The 20,813-nt window shown below is 38.4% G+C and overlaps 3 protein-coding genes across 4 annotated transcripts in view; 1 reads left to right on the top strand and 2 right to left on the bottom strand.

The window, feature by feature from the left end:
• wnk4a (WNK lysine deficient protein kinase 4a) overlaps nucleotides 1-8,849 on the bottom strand; it is a 53,782-nt gene extending 44,933 nt beyond the window's left edge. For both annotated transcript variants that reach the window (XM_051123734.1, XM_051123732.1), the window contains exons 1-2: nucleotides 8,719-8,849; nucleotides 7,837-8,480 (exon numbers count right to left, since the gene is read on the bottom strand). In XM_051123734.1, the coding sequence (XP_050979691.1) occupies nucleotides 7,837-8,454 (618 nt within the window). In that variant the 5' untranslated portion in view covers nucleotides 8,455-8,480; nucleotides 8,719-8,849. The remainder of the gene's footprint in view (nucleotides 1-7,836; nucleotides 8,481-8,718) is intronic.
• Nucleotides 8,850-11,193: 2,344 nt separating this feature from the next.
• On the bottom strand, nucleotides 11,194-14,577 carry vps25 (vacuolar protein sorting 25 homolog). The gene is made up of 6 exons (XM_051123573.1): nucleotides 14,468-14,577; nucleotides 13,661-13,806; nucleotides 13,501-13,554; nucleotides 13,324-13,412; nucleotides 12,813-12,888; nucleotides 11,194-12,075 (listed from the first exon to the last, which is right to left on the bottom strand). The coding sequence occupies exons 1-6, from the start codon at nucleotides 14,512-14,514 to the stop codon at nucleotides 11,963-11,965; spliced, it is 525 nt and encodes a 174-aa protein (XP_050979530.1). The 5' UTR covers nucleotides 14,515-14,577; the 3' UTR covers nucleotides 11,194-11,962.
• A 3,281-nt stretch (nucleotides 14,578-17,858) lies between these two features.
• Nucleotides 17,859-20,195, top strand: pagr1 (PAXIP1 associated glutamate-rich protein 1). The gene is made up of 5 exons (XM_051123825.1): nucleotides 17,859-18,023; nucleotides 18,186-18,354; nucleotides 18,538-18,848; nucleotides 19,175-19,263; nucleotides 19,351-20,195. Exons 2-5 carry the CDS (start codon nucleotides 18,331-18,333, stop codon nucleotides 19,599-19,601), a joined length of 675 nt encoding a protein of 224 aa, XP_050979782.1. The 5' UTR covers nucleotides 17,859-18,023; nucleotides 18,186-18,330; the 3' UTR covers nucleotides 19,602-20,195.
• The last annotated feature ends 618 nt before the right edge of the window (nucleotides 20,196-20,813 follow it).

The raw sequence follows: 20,813 nt of genomic DNA on the forward strand, positions 1-20,813 counted from the left end.
GACCACCAGGAAAAATGTGTTGATTTAAACAACTGAGAAATACTGCCAGAATGAACCACTTTCTTCCTGAGGGGGACAAATAGAACAAGAGCAGTTTTCTTATTCATGCTATTTACATATATAATGCGGTCTGGAAAAAGTGCTGCGTTTTTGCCAATCTGTTTGGTCCGTTTCCATTCAGATTTATTGATTTTCTGAGTAAGGGTGTTTTCATTAGTCAGAATGACTCAATGTTTTCCTCGAGCTGAGAAAAGGACATAAAAGCACAATGAAGCGATAGTTCGATGGCTGGCAGCGTTCGGTCGGAGTTTGGAAACTCTTGGCTCTTTGTTCTCTGTCTGAAGGTTACGCTCTGATACTCTCACTTTCCCTTTCTGACTGACATCTCCTCGTAGGGAAAAATCACAGCAGTCACTCCATTAGGACACTTTCTCCATGCTCCTGCTCGTTCAGACCGATCGAATCCAACTGAGTCATTCTGATGGAAATGTGAGGTAACAGACATCAGTTGTTTTATCAAACCTTTGGATGTCGGCCGCTCTACAGTACAGATGAGACATCTGTGCTACAGAAGATACAAAACTCACAACTTTCACAACAATAAGATATCTGTCATCATTTCTGGGCTGACGTCAGAAAGTTTAGAGTCTTGTACATTCAGCAAATCCCAGATACAAAGAAAAAACGTCAATACCGGTTTACAGTTACGATGATGACAAAGCCAGCTGAGCAGATGTAGGTCAAACGGTTTTTGGTTCCCTTGTGAAAAAGAAGTGCACTTGTATTAAATGTGCATTTGTAGTGCACTTCAGACCTTCAGACAAAAATGTACTTGCAGGCAAAATAACACTAATGAATGTGTTTTTAAAAAGTGCACTTTACAATAATGTCAGATTAAAAGTTTTACTTTAAAGTACATTTTAAAATCATTATTTTAATGTTAACGTTTGCTGTGTTTTAAACAAAAGAATAAAAGAGGTACACTTATTTTGACACAAAATATTAATGATATATTTAACCGTAGTGTGTTATTTGATATTAAACTTAATATCTGACATGTAATAAATGACAACATCATTATTCATGTGCAATTTCAAATCAATTTAAATACATGACACACAAGCCTCAGTAGGAATGACATTAAAGTATATTTTAGTTCATCATAAACGCTTGTCAGTAAACTTACTTCAACCATATTTCACTCATTAGAAGTATTTTGGCTGAACTTTATCTTTAATAAAGCTTCAGCGCATTCAGCATCGGTAAGAAACGTGTCGCACGTAGCATATATTTGTTCTTGTGTAACTGCTCTGCATCATCTGTGAGGAAACACTTTGTTCACATGCACGAATTTCACTAGAATCAGCTGTGATCTCACTGCGAGCGGGCACAGAACGTACCGTCTCCATACAGGAGCGCGTGTGCCGTACGTGACGGGCGCGGGCGCTTAAACGTCGCTGCCATCCGTCTCTGCACTGAAAATGAATGCATTAGTGCAGCAGGCAGATGCTGATAAGATGCCGGCAGTCGTTCTGAAAGAGTTTGATTCTTACACTGCTGACATAAAACTCAAGGAGACAAAGTCTGATAAACAGCAGCCTCTTATCAGTCACAAAAAAGCATAGTGCTCGACACGAGCTCACATTTGTGTCAAGATGAACATGTTAAGGGCTGTTTTATAACTACAGGAAAGAACAAGTAATAATGTACCATTCTGACCAAAACAAATCATCAAGGCCTGCAGTCATCCTGATATCTGGGTTATAGAGTATATTTCTTATTACATCTCACTGTTTGTATAAAAAAAAAAAAATACTATTAATAAATTATATATAAATAACAATAATATAAAGAATACATATCATATAAATAATCTTAATAAAAATATTATGTAATGAAAATTTTTTGTAAGAAATTAATACTTTAATTCAGCCAGGATGTGTTAAATGGATAAAAAGAGATAGTAAAGACTATTTACTAAAGTTATTTTTAACTTTTTTTTTTTGAACAGATATTCACATAGAAAACAGCTAGTTTAAATTGTAAAAGTATTTCACAATATTACAACTTTTACTGTATTTTTGATCAAATAAACGCAGCTTTGGTGAGCAGATTGATCCTAAACATTTGAACGGCACTACATTTATTTATATTTTAACTTCTATTTAACTTATTAATGTTGATAAGCGTAACTTAAACGCAGAGAATCGTCCTGCAAGTGGTTCAAAATCAGTTCATTTTCAACTCATATGTTCTGTCATCACTTGCTTTTTGTGTCACTGCATTTCTACTTTACTAACTAGCAGCAGATTCTGGTTAGTGAAAACTCAACAGTTTGCTTGTAATGCACAGACACTGCAGCAGATTCACCAAAACAATCATACAGCAGATGTAAAACTGCTAAAAGCATATCAGAGAATGTCAATTTAAAGCTGTCAACAGCCGCAGGCCACAATGTTCTGCTACACAAACTCTCTCTGTGAGCACGACTGCATGCATGCTGGGAAATTAGGAAATCGGTCCAATTACATAACATTTCTTTACCTCTTGTAAGGGACCACAAAAGGTCACAAAGCATGATCTGCAATCGGATGACAGCATTAAAGGAATCATCCAGGATCAATACAAGTTAGGCTGCATTGACAGCATGTGTGTTGTGTTTGATGAAGCATCTCAGGCTCTGGTTTCATGAGCTCATTAATCATGCACATGCGTTATGAAGTACAGATGAGCAACACACATCACAGCGACTGCGCTGACTCTCCCTCGAGTCTGAGAGCAAATCAGAGGAAAATTCCACAGCTGAGAATCATCTGAACTCTATTCTCTGAACTACAGCGCTGCGCTCTGACGAACACACACCGTTTCACTGCATTAACTTCCTCAACCCACAGGAAGTGAATGGCCGAGGTCCAAGCGCTGGGTAACCGTACACGAGACCGCTGACTGGAAATTTACAGACGTCCAGACGGTAGAGAGAAATGCGATGACACACACTCTAGACTGCAAATATTACACTCGTCTCTGTGCTGATTCTCAGAAACGACACAAAGAAAACGCTCTTTCTGCGACAGATAACATAATAACATGTTCTTCTCCTCGTCCGTCCCTTTAGGCAGTAACGGCAATGCCATTCATCGCTCGTTCACTGAACGCAGTGATTTAGACCACTCTCCATGTATAATCTGTCCTCATCAGCAAAGCTCAGACAGGAACGCTGGGTCACAACACACACATGACTGTCCCGCAGCTTCACTTCACAGCTAAGGTCAGGTGAGCGTATCTGATGTGTTCATATTGTGATCGTAATCCTCCCAACTCAGACTCACTGGAAAAAACACACCTGTTATGGCATTTCTGTAACTGTACTACGATGCTTCTCGCACATTTCGCAACACCTGCAGAGTCCATGAGTGGTGCTAAAAGTGTGTTCAGTTTGCAAGAATCTGGAAACATTTTATGATATTTGATGTGGTGTGTTTCATGGAAGTTTGGAAATTAAATATCTGTTGTGTTGCACTAAAGGCATGTTCAGTTTTATCCAAAACTGATGAATGTGAATCTGCCAGAGTTTTATTACACCATGATGGCAGTGCAGAAATGAAATATCTGAGAAGTGGCACTAAAAGTGCATTAAATTTTATAGAGTAAATCTGGCTGTTTTATTACGCTGGCTGTCGCGTGAATCGCAGCACTTCAGAAATGAAATGTCAAGCAAGTGGCACTAAAATTGCATTCAGTTTTATGAACGTGACAGAACATGAATCTGGTGACATTTTATGTTGTTTATAGTTCAAAAACTATTTATTAAATATTATTTGACAAAATTTTTATTTTACATTTTATTTTATTATTATTTTTTTTTTTTTACAACTAATTGCTTTAGTGAACACATCAATAAAAGTGTAATGACAAACATTTATTAATTGTTTATTAATTATCGTACTCTTATTGAGTACACATTAAGTACAGTTTTTCTAATATGCTTTAAGATTTGAAGTACACTACAAGTACACATTCAATACAATCAAGTGCACTTTTTTCACAGCGAGTAGGTAAACTTTACATCTTCAGCGTACAAACCTAGATTTGGTTGCGGTTTCTGTAAGATCTCAGTTCAGAAATCTTTAATCAGCTCGTGAACTCCCATCAGTGTTAAACCACAAGAAGGACGACATTCTTCAGGAACAGTGAAAGCCACGGCTGTTTGGGTGTGGACTGGAGGACACCACACGAGGGGAGGCGATCTGGACGCTCATCACAGGTTCGCACGAGGCCAGATTAGCAAAGGTCGGCGCGGCAGCTGCCGGCGCTCGGGTCCAGATGATGTCATCGTGACCAAGCAGACGCGAGCGACAGCAGCAGCCGTACGAAATCCCATCAGAGCTGATTAAGGCTCGCAGAGAGACTCGAGACACTTCTACACGCTCACACAACCACTGACGCAGCTTAACCTGCGCCAACAAGAGTCAGCAAGGAGTCAAACGCATTGTTCTGTTTTTGAAAAGAGAAATCTTCAAAAGCAACAGTTGCTCACAATTAAATACAAACGCAAACACATATTCATGAGAGAGCATTGCATGTCTTCACAAACATGCTGTGGTTCATACTCTGGCCTCAAAATCACTTTGATCACTTTAGTTGCTATGCAGGGATATTATCATGAACCAAAACAAAACATAAACCATAAAAAAAATAAAAAAAACTGTCATTGCTTGGAATAAAATAAATTAAAAAAGTAACTTATTTTAAACTAGTTGCCAAGGCAATATTTCTCATTTTCATTTGGTTTAAGTTGAAATAAATAAATACATAAATGTTACAAAAAAAAACCTGAGACAAAACTATAGCAAAATTACTAAAAATGTAATTTAAAAAAACATTTTAATTTCAGTCTGTTACTCAAACAAAACTAGCATGAGATATGGACTTTTTTAAATGCTGTATTTTAGTTGCTGTTGTTGTTGTTTTTTGTTTGTTTTTTTTAAAAGGCCTAAAAAGATAACAGACCTGTTCTCTACTGTTGTTGTATAGAAATGAACAGCATGAACATTCAAAGCATGTCCTTTTCTGTTTGACAAAAAAAGTAAAATTAACCATTTCTGTTTGATTATATGTCATTAATATCACCTTCACATAGTCAACGCTGGTAAACTACTCCTAAATATAATGTAGAAACTTTCACTTTTTTGTGAAACAGCTTTGCAACGATGTGTGTCGTGAAAAGCACTACACAAATAAACGTGATCTGAACTGAATTAAACTCAAGTTTGGAATGACATGCAATAAGTAGGCTGAGTAAATAATTTTTCATTTTTGTGCAAACTAATCCTTTAAAGACCAGTTCTGTGCTTCAATCGCTAGCCCAAAGCTCACTTTCATCCCTTTAGTTCAAGCTGATATTACAGTAATTGAGCCTCGTTCCCTCGGATGACTACAGGAATGTGACCTTCAGGCATTAACCGTGTTTTGAACGAGGACACCTGCATATCAGCCCGTCCTGATTCACACCTGTTCATCAATCCGAGCGCCAGATCCTCGCCTCGCTTTCCCCTGAGAAACCCCCATCAGCACAGCACTGCATGATGCTAAAGCAACAGGTGGAAAGAATCAACCTAACCTCACGTGCACATCTGATCCTGTGTTTACACTGCAGAACAATGGAGGTCACGGCCCAAAATTTGCCAACTCAGGCTTGTTCCACTCATATCAGTCCTATCAAAACAAAACATGTTTTGCAAAGGCCATCAGAGTATTAAATGGATGCAAACAGTTAAAGGGACAGCGCACTCAAAAATGAGAGTTACTCATGTTGTCTCAACCCATAAATCAAGATTTTTTTAATATTCTCTCAATATTTTTGTCCATCTGTTAAAAGTCCAATGGATGAAACCAAAACTTTCAAGCTTAAAAAAAACAAAAAAACATAACATCATAATAACACTTGTATGCAATTGCACTTGATTAAGGTTAAAATAGAAATAAGTCTACCCTGAAAAATAATAATTAAAAAAATAAAATAATAATAATAATAATAATATTATTATATATATATTTATTTATTTATTTATTTCTTTATTTTTAATACACTGAAAACAAATTTGGTGTAGGATTATTTGTGAAATTTACTAGCAAAGGTGTTTTAGAGAAACAATGCTGGTATTAAAATAAAACTCAGCAGAGTCCTAGCAGAGCAAACCCTAATGACCATGAAAGGGGTTGAACACATCCTGTACGTGAACCCCTGCTGTACGCCTCACCGACTGAACAGACGTGAGGGCCGCACGTATTCACTCAGTTAAGTGTGGAAAGGCGGCGTGTGAGAGTGCGTGACTGTGACGTGTGTGTGACTGCTGCGACTCCACACAGCGCTGATCAAGGTCAAACACTACAGCACAGAGCAGACACACCTGGACAGGGCACTGCACACATCTCCTCACAACACAACATCAGAATGATTCTGAGCTTTTAATGGAACAGAAGCAGAGCCAAGACCAGCTTTGCTTATGTGCACATTGATTAATTAGAGCGGCTCTGCTCTGGTTCAGCAGTCGATGCACCTGATCTCACCAACACAGAGTCTGACCAATCCGGACAGAACAGGTGTGAACATCTCATTAAAGTCTCAATAAAGAAGTTGATTTTAAACAATTACCCTTTCAAGACAGACCTACCTGAGATCTGGGATCGTTTAGTGGTAGTATCTACTTCTGCACAAGCCAAACTCAACTTACTTTTTAAAAAAAAAAACACCAGTTAGAAACCCAGAAATCGTTAGTTCATTGTTAGTTCATATTAGCTCATGTGCATTAAATATTAACAGATACATCTTTAGATTTTAATGATGCATCAATGAATGAATTAGACTTTAGAATTAGAGCTATTTTTCATTATTGGTTTATCTTAACCAATAAAGTCAACTGATGTTTACAAATGATACCTTTTTACCAGGAAAAGCATATAAAGACCTTGTTACTATGTTTTAATGCTTTAATGCTAAACTATGATACATATGTGACCCTGGATCACAAAACCAGTGTTAAGTATTGTATGGGTCAAAATGACACATTTTTTCTTTTATGCCAAAAGTAAAAATCATGTTCCGTGAAGATATTTTGTAAATTTCCTACCATAAATATATCAAAACTTGATTTATTGATTAGCAATATGCATTACTAAGAACTTCATTTGGACAACTTTAAAGGTGATTTTCTCAATATTTTGATTTTTTTGCACCCTCAGATTCCAGATTTTCACATAGTTGTAAATAGTTATAAAAACAGCAATCCTAACAAACCATACATTAATGGAAAGCTTATGTATTCAGCTTTGAAATGTTGTATAAATCTCTGTTTCACAAAATCGACCCTTATGACTGGTTTTGTGGTCCAGGGTCACATGTATGAAATCATTGCTACTGTACTAATTGAGTAGTTCAATAATGTATTGTATCTAATGAAACGTTACAATGTTGCAATTCATCTTGGAAGAGGTTGGGTTGGTTCATGGCTTAGTTATCATATTTTTAGATTTCGTGAGGGTGGAATTTTTTAAAAATGAACAATTGAAATTCTTCAGAAACCAAACAAGCTGAAACTTTTCCAAGCATCCATGCCAGAGTCCAACACAGAAGAAGGAACCATGTGATAGGCTTGTGTGTCCCACATATGGGACATCTGCTCTATTTGCTCTATTTCAAAATGCATATGGATAGTTTTGTGCATCATAAAGGTTTACAAAATCATTATGAGTGTATACAGCTCACCTACAGCAATGCACGACTGTAAACCCACCTGTGCCTGAACACTGATGTGTGATTTAGGAAAGAACTCTTACCTGTAGCTCACACCAGGCCACCTCCACCGTGGTCTCTGTGTCCAGACCCTTGTAGACCGTCTTGAAGGAGCCTCTTCCGATTTCGATGTTGAACTTCAGATATCTTCCGTCCGGTGAGGTGGCCACCGCTTTGGTCTCGATGTCCTCTTTCTCATCCTGTTCCAGTCTGCTCACAAACGCCCGTCGTGGGGCCACGCTCTCCGCTTTGGAGCCCTCATTGTCCGAGTCTGAGCTGGCGTCCTGGGCTCCGGGGGACAGAGGCGTCTGGACGGAGCCGGTCCAGTCCTCAGGAGGAGCCGAGCTGGCGCTGGGGGTCGAGGACTCCGGGCTGGAGAGCGGAGAGGGAGAACTTGGAGACGGAGGGTCTGTTTTGTTTTCAGCAGCTCTTCTGTCTGACAGCAGGATGTTCTCAGTGGACCAGGACAGCGCTTTGGACAGCGTCTGGTTGTATATTTGCGGCTCGATGTCCACGCTGAGTTTGTGCAGCACGTATGAGTTCCTGCGAGCGCTCAGCGAGTGAGTCCGCAGCATCGGCACTCTGGACAGACAGTCGTCCTCTAAATCAACAGGTAAACCTGGAAAACCGCGTCCGGCGAACTCGACGTCGGCGTGAGACATGATCAGACGAGCTCGAGCATCACGAACTGGACCAGAGACACAAACACACAAGACTGCGCATTAAACGCAAAGCACACCGAGCAGCAGCCTTCCGCGCCTTTTCCTGCACGAATACCTTTTTATCAGAGGATATGACAGGTTTAACAGTAAATCAGGTTATAATGAAGCCTAACAGCAACATGAGACATATGCAGCCAAATGCGTTATATTTCCTAATCTGTTACAGTAAAACCGCACCGAACGAGCTCGTAGTGGCGTATTTACCTTACTGAGAGCAGTGTGAAAATACTCCAGGATACAATCATCAGCTCGTCGCATTCGCTCCTCACTCGCGCGCGGCTGCTGTGCGTTCTGCAGAGGCGCGCGTGCACCACAGCTCTTCAGCGCGAGTGCGCGCCTGCCCGACCCCGCCCCCTTCTTCACCTGAGTCCCGCGGCGTTGGGTTTCACTGCAGGCTTGCGCTCGTCAGCGCCTTCATCCTCTGGCGTTATATCTGTGCCATCAGAACACCTTTGTGTTGGTGAGAGAGAGACTATTAGATTTTCCGCTTGCGATGTCCGATTCGTGAACGGTTCGCTTTTTTTTCGATGAATCGTTTGAACTGAATCATACGGTCTAAACGATTCTAAACGATTTGCTCTGTAACAGCAAAAAGGTAAAGGAAAGATTCAGTTCACTAAACACTCGTTAAACTTTTGTGTCCATACAAATGTGACAATGTAACACGGATGAGATACCCGCCCTTTTAAATTGTAACAAATGCAGAAACAATTCTATCTGTTCATCACGTGCAGGTGCTGATCGGCCAGTTACAGTGTGTTTCTATAAACAGAAATATTGGTTAGTTCTTACAAAACGCCAAATTATTCAAAGAGGCCACTACTAGCAGAGCTGGATAGTGACTGATTGCATGCAGTTTTGGGCACTTTAAAAAAGTATTTAGTTATAGTTACTACTTCTCACAAATAGTAACATCAATAGCTACATCATTATAAAAGTAACTAATTACCAGGGAAAGTAACTACTGTTACTTTAAAAAAAAAAAAAAAGTTGTCAAATATGTCAAATAACTTGGATGACCCCAGTATTAAATATGTTAAATAATTGAAATTTAAATGAAACGAATTACATTTTTAGTTTACTCACCAGACTAATATGTAGAACAATATTTGGCCGACTATTTGAAAATCTGTAATCTGAGGCAAAAAAAAAAAAATCAAAATATTGAGAAAAATCGCCTATAAAGTTGTCCAAATGAAGTTCTTAGCGATGCATATTACTAATCAAAAATTAAGTTTTGATATATTTACGGTAGAAAAATTACAAAATATCTTCATGGAACATGATCTTTACTTGACATCCTAATGATTTTTGGCATAAAAGAAAAATTGATCATTTTCACCCAAATATACCCGTAAGACAACTTACCCCGACCAGTTTGAGCCCCAGCTGATGTTTCCTGAGAATAACTGACAATGCCAATCAAGAAATCAGAGATTTAATTCAATTGCTATGAAACTGTCCTTGACTTCAATAGTTCATACACAGGAAATCTAATTATCTTTCACAAACAAAAAACTGGCATTAAGATATGAGCTGAAGGCCATAACTGTATTCCCACAAAGTCTGGATGGGCTATTTTAGACCTTTCTCATGTCTCAGGACACGATTATTAAAGAGTTGGTCTGTCCATGCTGCTCCCGAAATATGATTACTAATAATACATTTAAAAAGGGCCGTGCTCGCCATGTTTTTGTCTGGAATGATTTGGTTCACATCGGAAAAGACAAAACACTGTCAAATCTTTAACATTTCTTCTTTAAATATCTCTAAAAATGTAACATTTAATCATTTTCATGACCGAAATGAGCCGAAGTAAAACACTAAAATGTCACGTCTAATCTAATCATCATCCAATCAAAAACAATAACGCACACCAATAGCAATACTGTGTAAATATTCTCCGCAAGCGTCTGATATTCTGTCAAAACCAGAGTAATCTGGCCTAAACACACTGGACTGGGTTTATGAATTCTAGCAGAAAGAGTCCAGAACATCAAGGCCAGCTCACGTTCTGCGGCACAAGCTCAAGCTGTTTGCTCTCGTGTGCCAGAAACTTACAGCAACCAGCACAAAGCTCCATTCATCCATTCACTGCTGCCGCTGACACAGAACCTCGCTACTGTACTGCTCATATTTATACTGTATATTACATTATATGCAGTGGCTGCAAAAAAATAACTGAAGACACATTTAAAATGCATTATTGTTATTGCATTAGATAAAATGTCAAGCTGAGTGGCATTTATTTTAAGAAAGACAAGCACAAGTACTGTAGCGCCTCTGTCTGTCTGTTCCATCATGTGTGCTCAACACTAAAAAAAACCCTCAGGGATGATTAATACAGCTGCATTGCATAATTTAATAAAGAACTGCTCGGCAGAGGCACGTTAGCGCCACCTGTCGCTCTTACTGACCGTCACACCGATTTAGCAAATACAAAATGCAAAAGTTACACTATATGAGCTCAGGATTTTAAAAATATGATTTTTTTATTTATTTAAAATAAAAACCTTTATCCTATTTTAAGTTATTGAAATAAAAAACTTTGCTTTACTTTACTGGCTATTATCAACTAAAACATTAACTGTATTAAAAACATATTGTATAATAGTATAATGAGAATGTTTGACAGTATGTCATCTCTTCCTTTGCTGGAAGCTGTTGACTCTGTGCTGTAAGCCTTTTTTTGATGCTTTCCGTCAATCCCATGAGATTTGCATATGAAAAACAAATATACAGGACTTCAGTTCTTCAGTCAAACCAAACACAAAACATTTCAAGGGGTTTGCAGGAGAGAACTGAAAACGTCTCCCTCGTTTATTTGTACAGTATCACATCGGTATAAAAGGTGATCAGATACAGTGACGGCCGGGGAAACGAGTGAATGCTACCGGATCTCAGCAAAATGTTGATATGAACTCCACTGCCATCAGGAACGAGACATTTACTCGAGAACATTTAATCGTAGCCAGGAAGCATCGCAGGATTCGCAAAAACCGCGTCTGACATTAGAAGACCGTTTTTGCCTTTGTGGTTCTACACAGAACAATATTCAAGTAGAACGAGAGTCTGTCAGGATTTACAGCAATAAAAGGAGCGGAATAAAAACGTATGTACACAAAAAAGGGTTTAGTCTGGGTCTACATTAAGATGCTGATATTCCTAGTTTTGGTCTGACATTTCGCTTCGTATGCATAATGGTTCAGAACAAAATCGTGGTTTCTTTAGTCGGCTCAAACATCAGGTGTAAAACCATCGATTTAAACTTGTTCCAGCGAGGAAGACCCTTTAATTTAGTTTGGGCTCACGTGACAAATAATGACTTGATTTAGTAGTGGAGTGTAATACAGAGTCCAGAAAAGATCCCAAGCGACTGGGACGCAAGACGATGCTGGGCTGACAGAAACCCAACGCCTCCACACAGTCTGACTCGAGAAAGCCCGATTCAAAAGAACTTGACACCTTTCCCATCATCCATAGTGATCATTTCTGCCTTCCCATCAGCCTGCAGGGCCTGCAGTGAACGCAGCAACATCCAGTCCTCCAGTCCATGAAACTCTGAAACACACAGACCCGTTACACACTACATCAGAGACAAACACCGCTACCGCTCACCCTCAGACCATCCGACGTGAGTTTATTCCTTCAGCAGATTTGTAGAAATGTGTCATTCCGTCACTGTCTCACCAATGGATCCTCTGCAGTGAATGGGTGCCGTCAGAACGAGAGTCCAAACAGCTGATGAAAACATCACAATAATCCACAAGTAATCCACACCACTCCAGTCCATCAGTTCACATCTCGGGAAGACAAAAGCTGTCTAAACGGTGCTTAATCAGTGCAGATTTCTCTCCTGATTCAGACCAAACAACTTTTTCACTGGAGGAAGCGTTACTATGGATTATGCACTCGTATTTTAGTTAAAATCATCTTAATGATGGACTTGTTTCAGCTTTTGTCTTCTCAAGATGTGAACTGATGGACTGGAGTGGCGTGGTTTACTTGTGGATTATTGTGATGTTTTTATCAGCTGTTTGGACTCTCATTCTGACGGCACCCATTCACTGCAGAGGATCCATTGGTGAGACAGTGACGGAATGACACATTTCTACAAATCTGTTAAGGAACAAACTCATCCTAATCTCAGATGGCCTGAGGATGAGCACATTTTCAGCACATTTTTATTTTTGTGTGAACTATTCCTGATCTGAGAGCTGTGCGAGGTACATGGCAAATCAGACACTATTTTGCTGATTTAGTGCAATGTACAGTAGAAATACAAAATATTTTTATACCTTCTTTTTCTGTGTCGTCTCCATTAGAGAGTTCATAAAGTGTAAACACTGAGTTGACCATGCCGTTTTTGGAAACCTGCATGTAAGAATGGGAGAAAGTGACAGTAAAAACATTTATAATGTTACAGCAGATTTCTGTTTCAAATAAATGCTGTTCTTTTGAACATTTTATTCATCTGTGAATCCTGAAAAATTAAATGTATCACAGTTTCCACAAAAATATTAAGCACAACACTAATAATAATCCTAAATGTTTGTTGAGCAGCAAATCAGCATATTAGAATGATTTGTGAAGGATCATGTGACACTGAAGACTGGAGTAATGATGCTGAAAATTCAGCTGCGTGTTACATTTTAACAGATATTCACATGGAAAACAGCCATTTGAAATGCATTTAATGAAATAATATTTCACATAAATTAAAAAAAAAAAAATACCAACCCCAATCATTTGAATGATAATGTCAGTACATAAATAAATATGTATAAATAGGCTAGCATACACTCTCACCCATTGATAGATGAGTTTGCCCCACTCCTCCGGTCTCCTCCACATTATAAGACATCGTGATTTGTTTTTATCCAACCATTCCAGGTTTCCTGTGCCAAAGCAAAGATCGAAATAATCTTAACATTCATCTTCCACACTGGTAAACCTTCTCTCCTGTCACTGTGTGCGTCACCCCACCTTTTTTTCTCAGTTCTTCAAAAACTACTTGTATGGCTTCAACTGAAAGTTTTCCTGAGCAACAGAGTTATGGGAAATACATGCATGAACCAGAAAACTTGATTTAACCACAATGTGTCCGGTCGTCAAATGGAAGAAGACTAAGAGCGTGAAAGGATACTCTCGATCTTCTTGTTGTTGAACACAGGGCTCTCCTGCGCCTCCAGCACGTCCAGAGTGTAGAGCTTGCGGTGCCGGCAGTAGGACAGGACGAGGGAACACCATGCCGCCAGCTGCTTCTGTCTCGTGTCAACATTCGGCTGCAGTCTGCAAAAGAGAGAAAAACCTCAGACCGCTGCTCTCGACTCACTCAGTGACAGTTCAGGCCCACGAGCAAACCCTCATTCCCAGTGATCCAAATCAACCACAACCAAACCATCTTCCACATAATTATGTAACCACGATATTGTGATAAAATTATCAATGCATATTTACAAAATCGTGCTACAGAGATAATTTAGGAATGAGAATTTAACAATACTATAGTTTTTTGATTGGAAATAGCCTTTTTCCGAATGTCCTAATATTTCTAGGCCTTCCAGCAAACAGTTTTTTTTATTTTAGCCTTTATATAAGGTCATTTTTACTTCATGAGAAATGACTCTTGTTCTAAATCACAGAATCATCACTATACTCTGATCGCATTCGCTTCTCTTCACTCGCGGGATTATTTCATGTCACACAGCATTAAAACACTATATGACATATTGTAACTGTAAGTATTGTGCTGCATGATCATCATTAATTTCATCTTTCTCGCGGTGTGTGTAGTGTCAGGTGAGGAGGTTTGATGACTTCCGTAGCGCAGCTTTATTCGCCGCACAAATCTGTATTTTACACTACAGCAAATCAAACACACGATCCTGCGGACACACAACCTCACTCTCCATCTGCGGACACTGACAGCGATGATAAAACATTTACTTACGTAAAAAATGGAGGAAAGTTATACTGCCAGGGCCACTCAAAACTCATCGCAGATTTGGACTAGTTCTGTTGATGTGCGGCTCCGCGTCAGTCTGCTTCCGCTCTGCCGGAACTGTGGGAAACACCCGCCAAATTAAAAGTCTTTTGAGCAACTGCGACTTACAAATAATAATAATACATGCAGATAAAATTAAGAAACGGTACACTGCAGTGCTACCGTGCCTAATTTTATTTAAGCACAATAGTAGTGTAGTATTTTTGACATCTAAAAAAACACGCTTCATATGCAATTTTATTACTTTGTTTTACATTAAAAAACTGGACGTTTCGAGTTAAATACCGCAGTTTCAAGCAGGACCAGTGTGATTTAGTTTAATCCCCTACATTGTTTATGCTTGCATAAATGTATTTTATCGTATGTTTTTTGGATTGATTCCTTGTATGGCGGTTTGTTTCTCTGTTATAGCATGATTATTATGGATAATATCTCACTATCTAAACTAATTTACCCATGTTATTCTCTTTATGTTTCTCCTCAACTGATGAAACAGGTTAACTCTATTATGTTTAGTTTTGTATGGAAAAACAAAACTCATTATGTTAAAAAATGGAGGTCTGAACGTTTGAATCAGTAGCTGCAGTTCTTAAACTGAAATGGATTAAAATGTATTTAACACGGCCTAATTCAGTGTGGTTTCAGATACCAAAATGTGTATTCAAGGAAGTTGGAGGGTTCGATTTCTTGTTGAAATGTGACTTTGAGGTTTCCAAACTGCCAATTAAGCTTTCTAAATTCCATAAACAAATTTTATATTATTGGAAAATAATATTCACCCATAATTTCACACCGCACAATTCTACCTTGTGGAATAACAGAACCATTGCAATAAATAGGAAAACGGTATTTAAACAAGAACGGTATGAAAAAAGGGTGTTATATGTTGTAGATTTGTTAGATGAAACTGGTCAATTTATTCATCACAATTCATTCATGGAGAAATTTGAGATAAAATGTTCCTTTAGAGAATTAAGCCATTCCTCCTTCTTTAAAACAATTAATACAAAACACCCTCACATATTCAGATGTATGTGTTAAATTGCCTGAGTTGGAGATTGGAGGAATACATATCGGGGACAAAAAGTGTAAGAACAAAGTAATAGGAAATATATTAAAAAGTAAATTATTTTCAGATTTTAATACACCTGCAAAAATAAAACATTTTGATAATGAGGTATTTAAAAATAAATTCTGTAATTATCTTAAATGGCCAATTCTACCTAAAATGAAGGATATTCAGTTTAGAATTGTGAACAATGTTTATCCAGCTGCTGAAATTTTATGGAAAAGATTCCGTGTTGAGGTAGATCCCTGTGTTTTTTTTTTGTTTGGAAGTGCCTGAAACTGTTGAACATTTATTTTTTTTTCTTGTCCAGTCACATTACAGTTTTGGCAGGATATTTACAGCTGCTAAATATTGATATTATTTCTGATATTCCGTCATTTAATTTGTTTCAGGTGTTGGTTTATGTGGATGGTTTTTCGAAAAAGATGTCATTGATGGTAAACACCATTGTGACAATGGGTAAATATCATTTACGTAAAAGTAAGTGGAATAACAGTAAACCCTCTATACATTGTTTTAAAAATGAGTGTAAAAAATACATAGAATCTTTAAAACACTTATCCAAATATAATGAACCCCTTGGTGAACTGTATAAAACCATGTATGAGTCTCTTTCCTTTTAAAAATTGTAAGATTTTGTATATTTTATTTATTTATTTATTTTCCTTGCAACCCCCCCAAAAAATGTTTTGTTTGTTTGTTGTTTATTGTGTGTAGAGTTATATATACACATGGACATTTATGTATGACTGAGATTTAATTATGTAAAAGTGTATATTTTTAATATGAATATTTGTGTTCCCCACTTGAGTTTGTAAATCGATATTGTTCAATAAAAAAAAAAAAGAAAGAAAGAAAAAAAATGGATGTCTCAGTCTGTAAGGACTTACAGTTGTGTTTATGTTTGCCTATTTTGTTCTGTTAAGATGTTGAAATGCAATATAATAAAATAAAATAAAAATAATACTAAAAAATGAATGAATAAATAAATAATAAAAAAGCTTCTTCAGTTGGATTAAACATTGCTTGGCCCAGACTGAATCTATATGGTTTTATATCCCCAATCTATTTTTTGAAAAGTGTGGTGCGTTGTCTTTTCTACTATCTTGTGACTTCAAATACAGTAAACTTCCCATAAAATTATCAAACTTTCATAAGCAATCATTAGAAGCATGGAAATTAGCCTTTAAACATAATTTCTCTCCTCATTCATGCATACTATGGAATAACCAATTTGTGTTGTCTAAAAATAAGAGTATATTTAAAAAAAGATTGGTTTGATAAAGGGATTATATTTCTTTCTGACTTATTGAACACTAATGGTGAGATTTATACTTATCAGCAATTTCTTTCTTTCTCTGGGATTGAATCTTCTCGTAGTGATTATAATTTGGTTGTGAAAGGCATTTCCCCTAAATTGATTTACCTTGTGAAAATACATCTCAGTTATAATTCAGCTGTCCGACAAATTCCAAATCTTGTTATCGGAGGTATTAATATCATGGATTTTAGATGTAATACCTCACACATTAGAAAATGTCTTATTCGAGATGTCAGCTGTTACCCAAAAGCACCCATGAAGTGCAAACAATTCTTCCTCATACCTTCTACTGAGAAAATATGGTCGGCATGTAATACATTTTTACTCCCAAATAAGGTAAAGGAAACACATTTTAAGATATTGCGCAGGTACTATCCTTGTAGCTCTTTTATTAACAAGTTTAGAAAAGATGTCTCACCTAAATGTTCATTTTGTAATTCAGAAAATGAAACACTCACACAATTATTTCATAATTGTAAATACTCTGAAGATTTTTGGAAGCAGGTACCTAGGTTGGTTTTTGATATATTTTATAAAATAATTAAAATAGATGAATCTGTGATCTTTTTTTTCTTAATTGCAGCACCGGATCAGAGGTAGTAGATCACACTTTAAAGGTGTTAATACTTCTTGGGAAGTTTCATATACATAAAACAAAAATAATGTCTATTACTCCCTCTTTTAATTTTTTTTGTAAAGACCTTAATATATTTTATGACTCATTGATCTCAGGTACTAGAAACAAGAAATGTATAAAAACGTCTCTAATATTAAAAAATGTTGTTTGTAAAATGTAATTTTTTACCCTCCATGATGCATACTTGTTGTATGTGTCCCCCACTGTTACTTCGGTTTATTTGTATTTTTGTTCTTGAAAGAGAAAAAAAAAAAGTTTCTTCATCACGGCTCGTGTGTCGGTCATTCGAGCGCGCGGTGGCGCTGTGGGCGGAGCCGCTCATCCGGGACATCGGACGCATGACGTCAAGGCGCCGAAATAAACAACAGCGCTCAATGACCATGAAAGCTCGTGCGGTGTTACCTGCAGAAATTAAAGCACATTGATGCGTTTTATGATTCCGCGCAGCTGTTTCTAACAGTAGTGGGAAGCAACTGTAAGTTTGCCTCCTCCGCTTCATTTCTGTGCGATAGAAATCAATAATAAATGTGTGTGAATGATGCTCAGAGAACCGCGTCTGTCCGCGGCGCGCAACTGATCAGGAACTGACATGAGAACACGTAAACACGAGTTTGACTAGTTGTCGGTGTGTGGTTAGTTCGCAGTGATGCAGGCGGAGGAGGCGCAGTCCAAACTGGCGGAGCGGGTCGAGTCCATGGGAGTCAGTGAGGAGGAGAAAACTACAGGAAAACACGAGGAAAACGAGCAGGAGAGAAGCCACGACACAAATGAAGCCCTGAAAGATGCGACAGCAGAGGACGAGTCGAGTATGTGCTCCACAGCTGTCTTCTCGCACTCTTTCCTCATGTGCATTGGAGTGTGATCATATTTATTAAAAAGTACCATGGTATCACCACAGTATTTGCTTTAGAAGATGTGCAAGTTCTGTTTCTCACAATACATTTTGTGTGCATGACGATGGACGTTTTGTATTGACTCTGTTATGACAGATGCTGAAGGAGACAAAGAATCCATGGACGCGGAGCAGAAAGATGAACGGAGGCGGCGGAGGACAGCAGCAGCAGCCGACGGAGGAGGACTGGGAGATCCCGTACAGCGACGAGGAGATGGAGGACCCCAAGAACTGGATGCCTTCGCCCGAGGAGATCAAGCGGCTCTATGAGATTCTGGCTAAAGGAGAAATGCTGGAGCTGAACTGGGAGCCGCTTCCACGCCGACCTCCGACCCCTCCGCGCACCCCCTCGCCCGAGAGAGACGGAGACGACTCGCAGGACGCCAAACAGGAGGACAACCAGCGCAAGTCAGTCGGAGTAGACGTTCAGAAGTGTAGAACAATTCAACATGTTTCTGAAGAAGTCTCTTCTGAACACCGACGCTGCATTTATTTGATCAGAAATGCAGTAAAAATTGTGAAATATTATTATAATTCCAAACAGCTGTTTTCTATGTGAATATCTGTTAAAATGTAATTGATTTCTGTGATGCGCAGCTGAATTTTCAGCATCATTACTCCAGTCTTCAGTGTCACATGATCCTTCACAAATCATTCTAATATGCTGATTTGCTGCTCAACAGACATTTCTGATTATTAGCAATATGTTTAAATAATTATGTATTGTTCTGCAGGGCGCTCACACCCACTGAATTTGATTTCGATGAGGAACAGACTATGGCAACCCCCAAAAACTCTTTCCTCAGTCGCCGCAGAACTCCAGGTATGATCAGACTGTTTTCCGGTGTGTGCATGTGGTGATTTTTGCAGGTTTTCAGTATGAATGTGTAATGTTTTCTCTCGTGCGCAGGCTCCTCCGGCCGCTCTACGGTGAAGCGCGAGGCGCGGCTGGATAAAGTGCTGTCGGACATGAAGCGGCACAGGAAAATCGAGGAGCAGATTCTCAGGACGGGTCGTGATCTGTTTAAGAGCGACAAAACGCGGCCGGTGCCCGTCGTGGAGAAGCCCTTGTCGCCCAACAGTCAGCGCGAGCGGGAGAAAGAGCGAGAACGAGACAGCGACCCCAGCACCGTCTTCAGTCCCAGACAGAGGAGATACTGAGGAAAACAACAGACTGCTTGAGTAAATGCCAGGATTTTCTAGGGTTTGTACACCCTAAACCATCAGAATACTTCATTTCGCATTGGACCATGAGATGCTACTATTTCACTATTGTGTTTTTTTATTCAGGTTTTTTTATGTGAATAAATAAGTGTATTGTCTAGCTGCTGGTGTCCTGCTGTTTTTTTAATGACTGTTTTTTCTTTAAAAATAGCACAAAAGGTTTAAAATAAAAACAAATGTAAAGCGTTGGGAGTCTGTGATCATGGGAAAACCTGAAATGTAGAATCTCCCTGTTTTCCAGTCCTGGAAAATCATGGATCTTTTTTTATTAATTTTCTTTTACATTTTACATTCATCTCAACATAATTTTTTGTTTTCTATTTGGCTTCAACTGGTTTCCACCATGGAATAAAAATATTAAAAAGGTAATTGCAACTTTTTACCTCATTTTGACTTTTTTCCTGCAATTGTGGATTTCTATCTCACATTTCAGACTTTTCTTGGAAATGCAAGTTTATATCTTGGAATTCGGAGTTTACGTCTCACAACTCTTTTCCAGTTAAATTGTCGTTGACCACAATTCTGAGGTGAAAAAAGGAGAAATTTTTGTGTCCCAGAATTGCGTGATGTAAACTCCAAAAAATAAAATAAATAAAGAAAGAAAGAATTTTCTTTATGAGAGAATTATGAGGGGAAAAAAGTCAGAATTGTGTGATGTAAACCGATTTTCTGAGACAAAGAAAAAAGAATTGTTAGATTGAAACTTGCTGTTCACCCTTTGATTGACCCTTCGATCTGATCAATCATAACACTAATCTGCCTTTTGCCTGACAAACAATCCAGGCAGAAGAGTAGATTGACATTGGTGGACTCATCATCATTTCGTGCTGTAACTAGTAGAGGAAGAGATGATCGGTTCATGCACGCTTCAACTGAGGTGCTGCATTAAAGAGCCACAAAACATATCGGGGTTACTCAACCTAACCGTGGCTCCCTGAGACGAGGGAACAAGATATTACGTATTGGGAACCCCTTTTCCTCCAAGATGCTGAAGCCTGATTAAATCGCTCTATTGCTCCACAACAGCCAATGGCATTTGAGCTGTTATATAGGTGATGTCTGGCGCCAGTTTACCTCTGAATCTTTGGACTGAGTGAGAGCTGTTGAGGATCTAAGGAAGTTTTTCCACAATGTCTCATTCCCCTCTCG

This window comes from Labeo rohita, chromosome 12, assembly GCF_022985175.1.
Source record: "Labeo rohita strain BAU-BD-2019 chromosome 12, IGBB_LRoh.1.0, whole genome shotgun sequence".
NCBI classification, from domain to species: domain Eukaryota; kingdom Metazoa; phylum Chordata; class Actinopteri; order Cypriniformes; family Cyprinidae; genus Labeo; species Labeo rohita.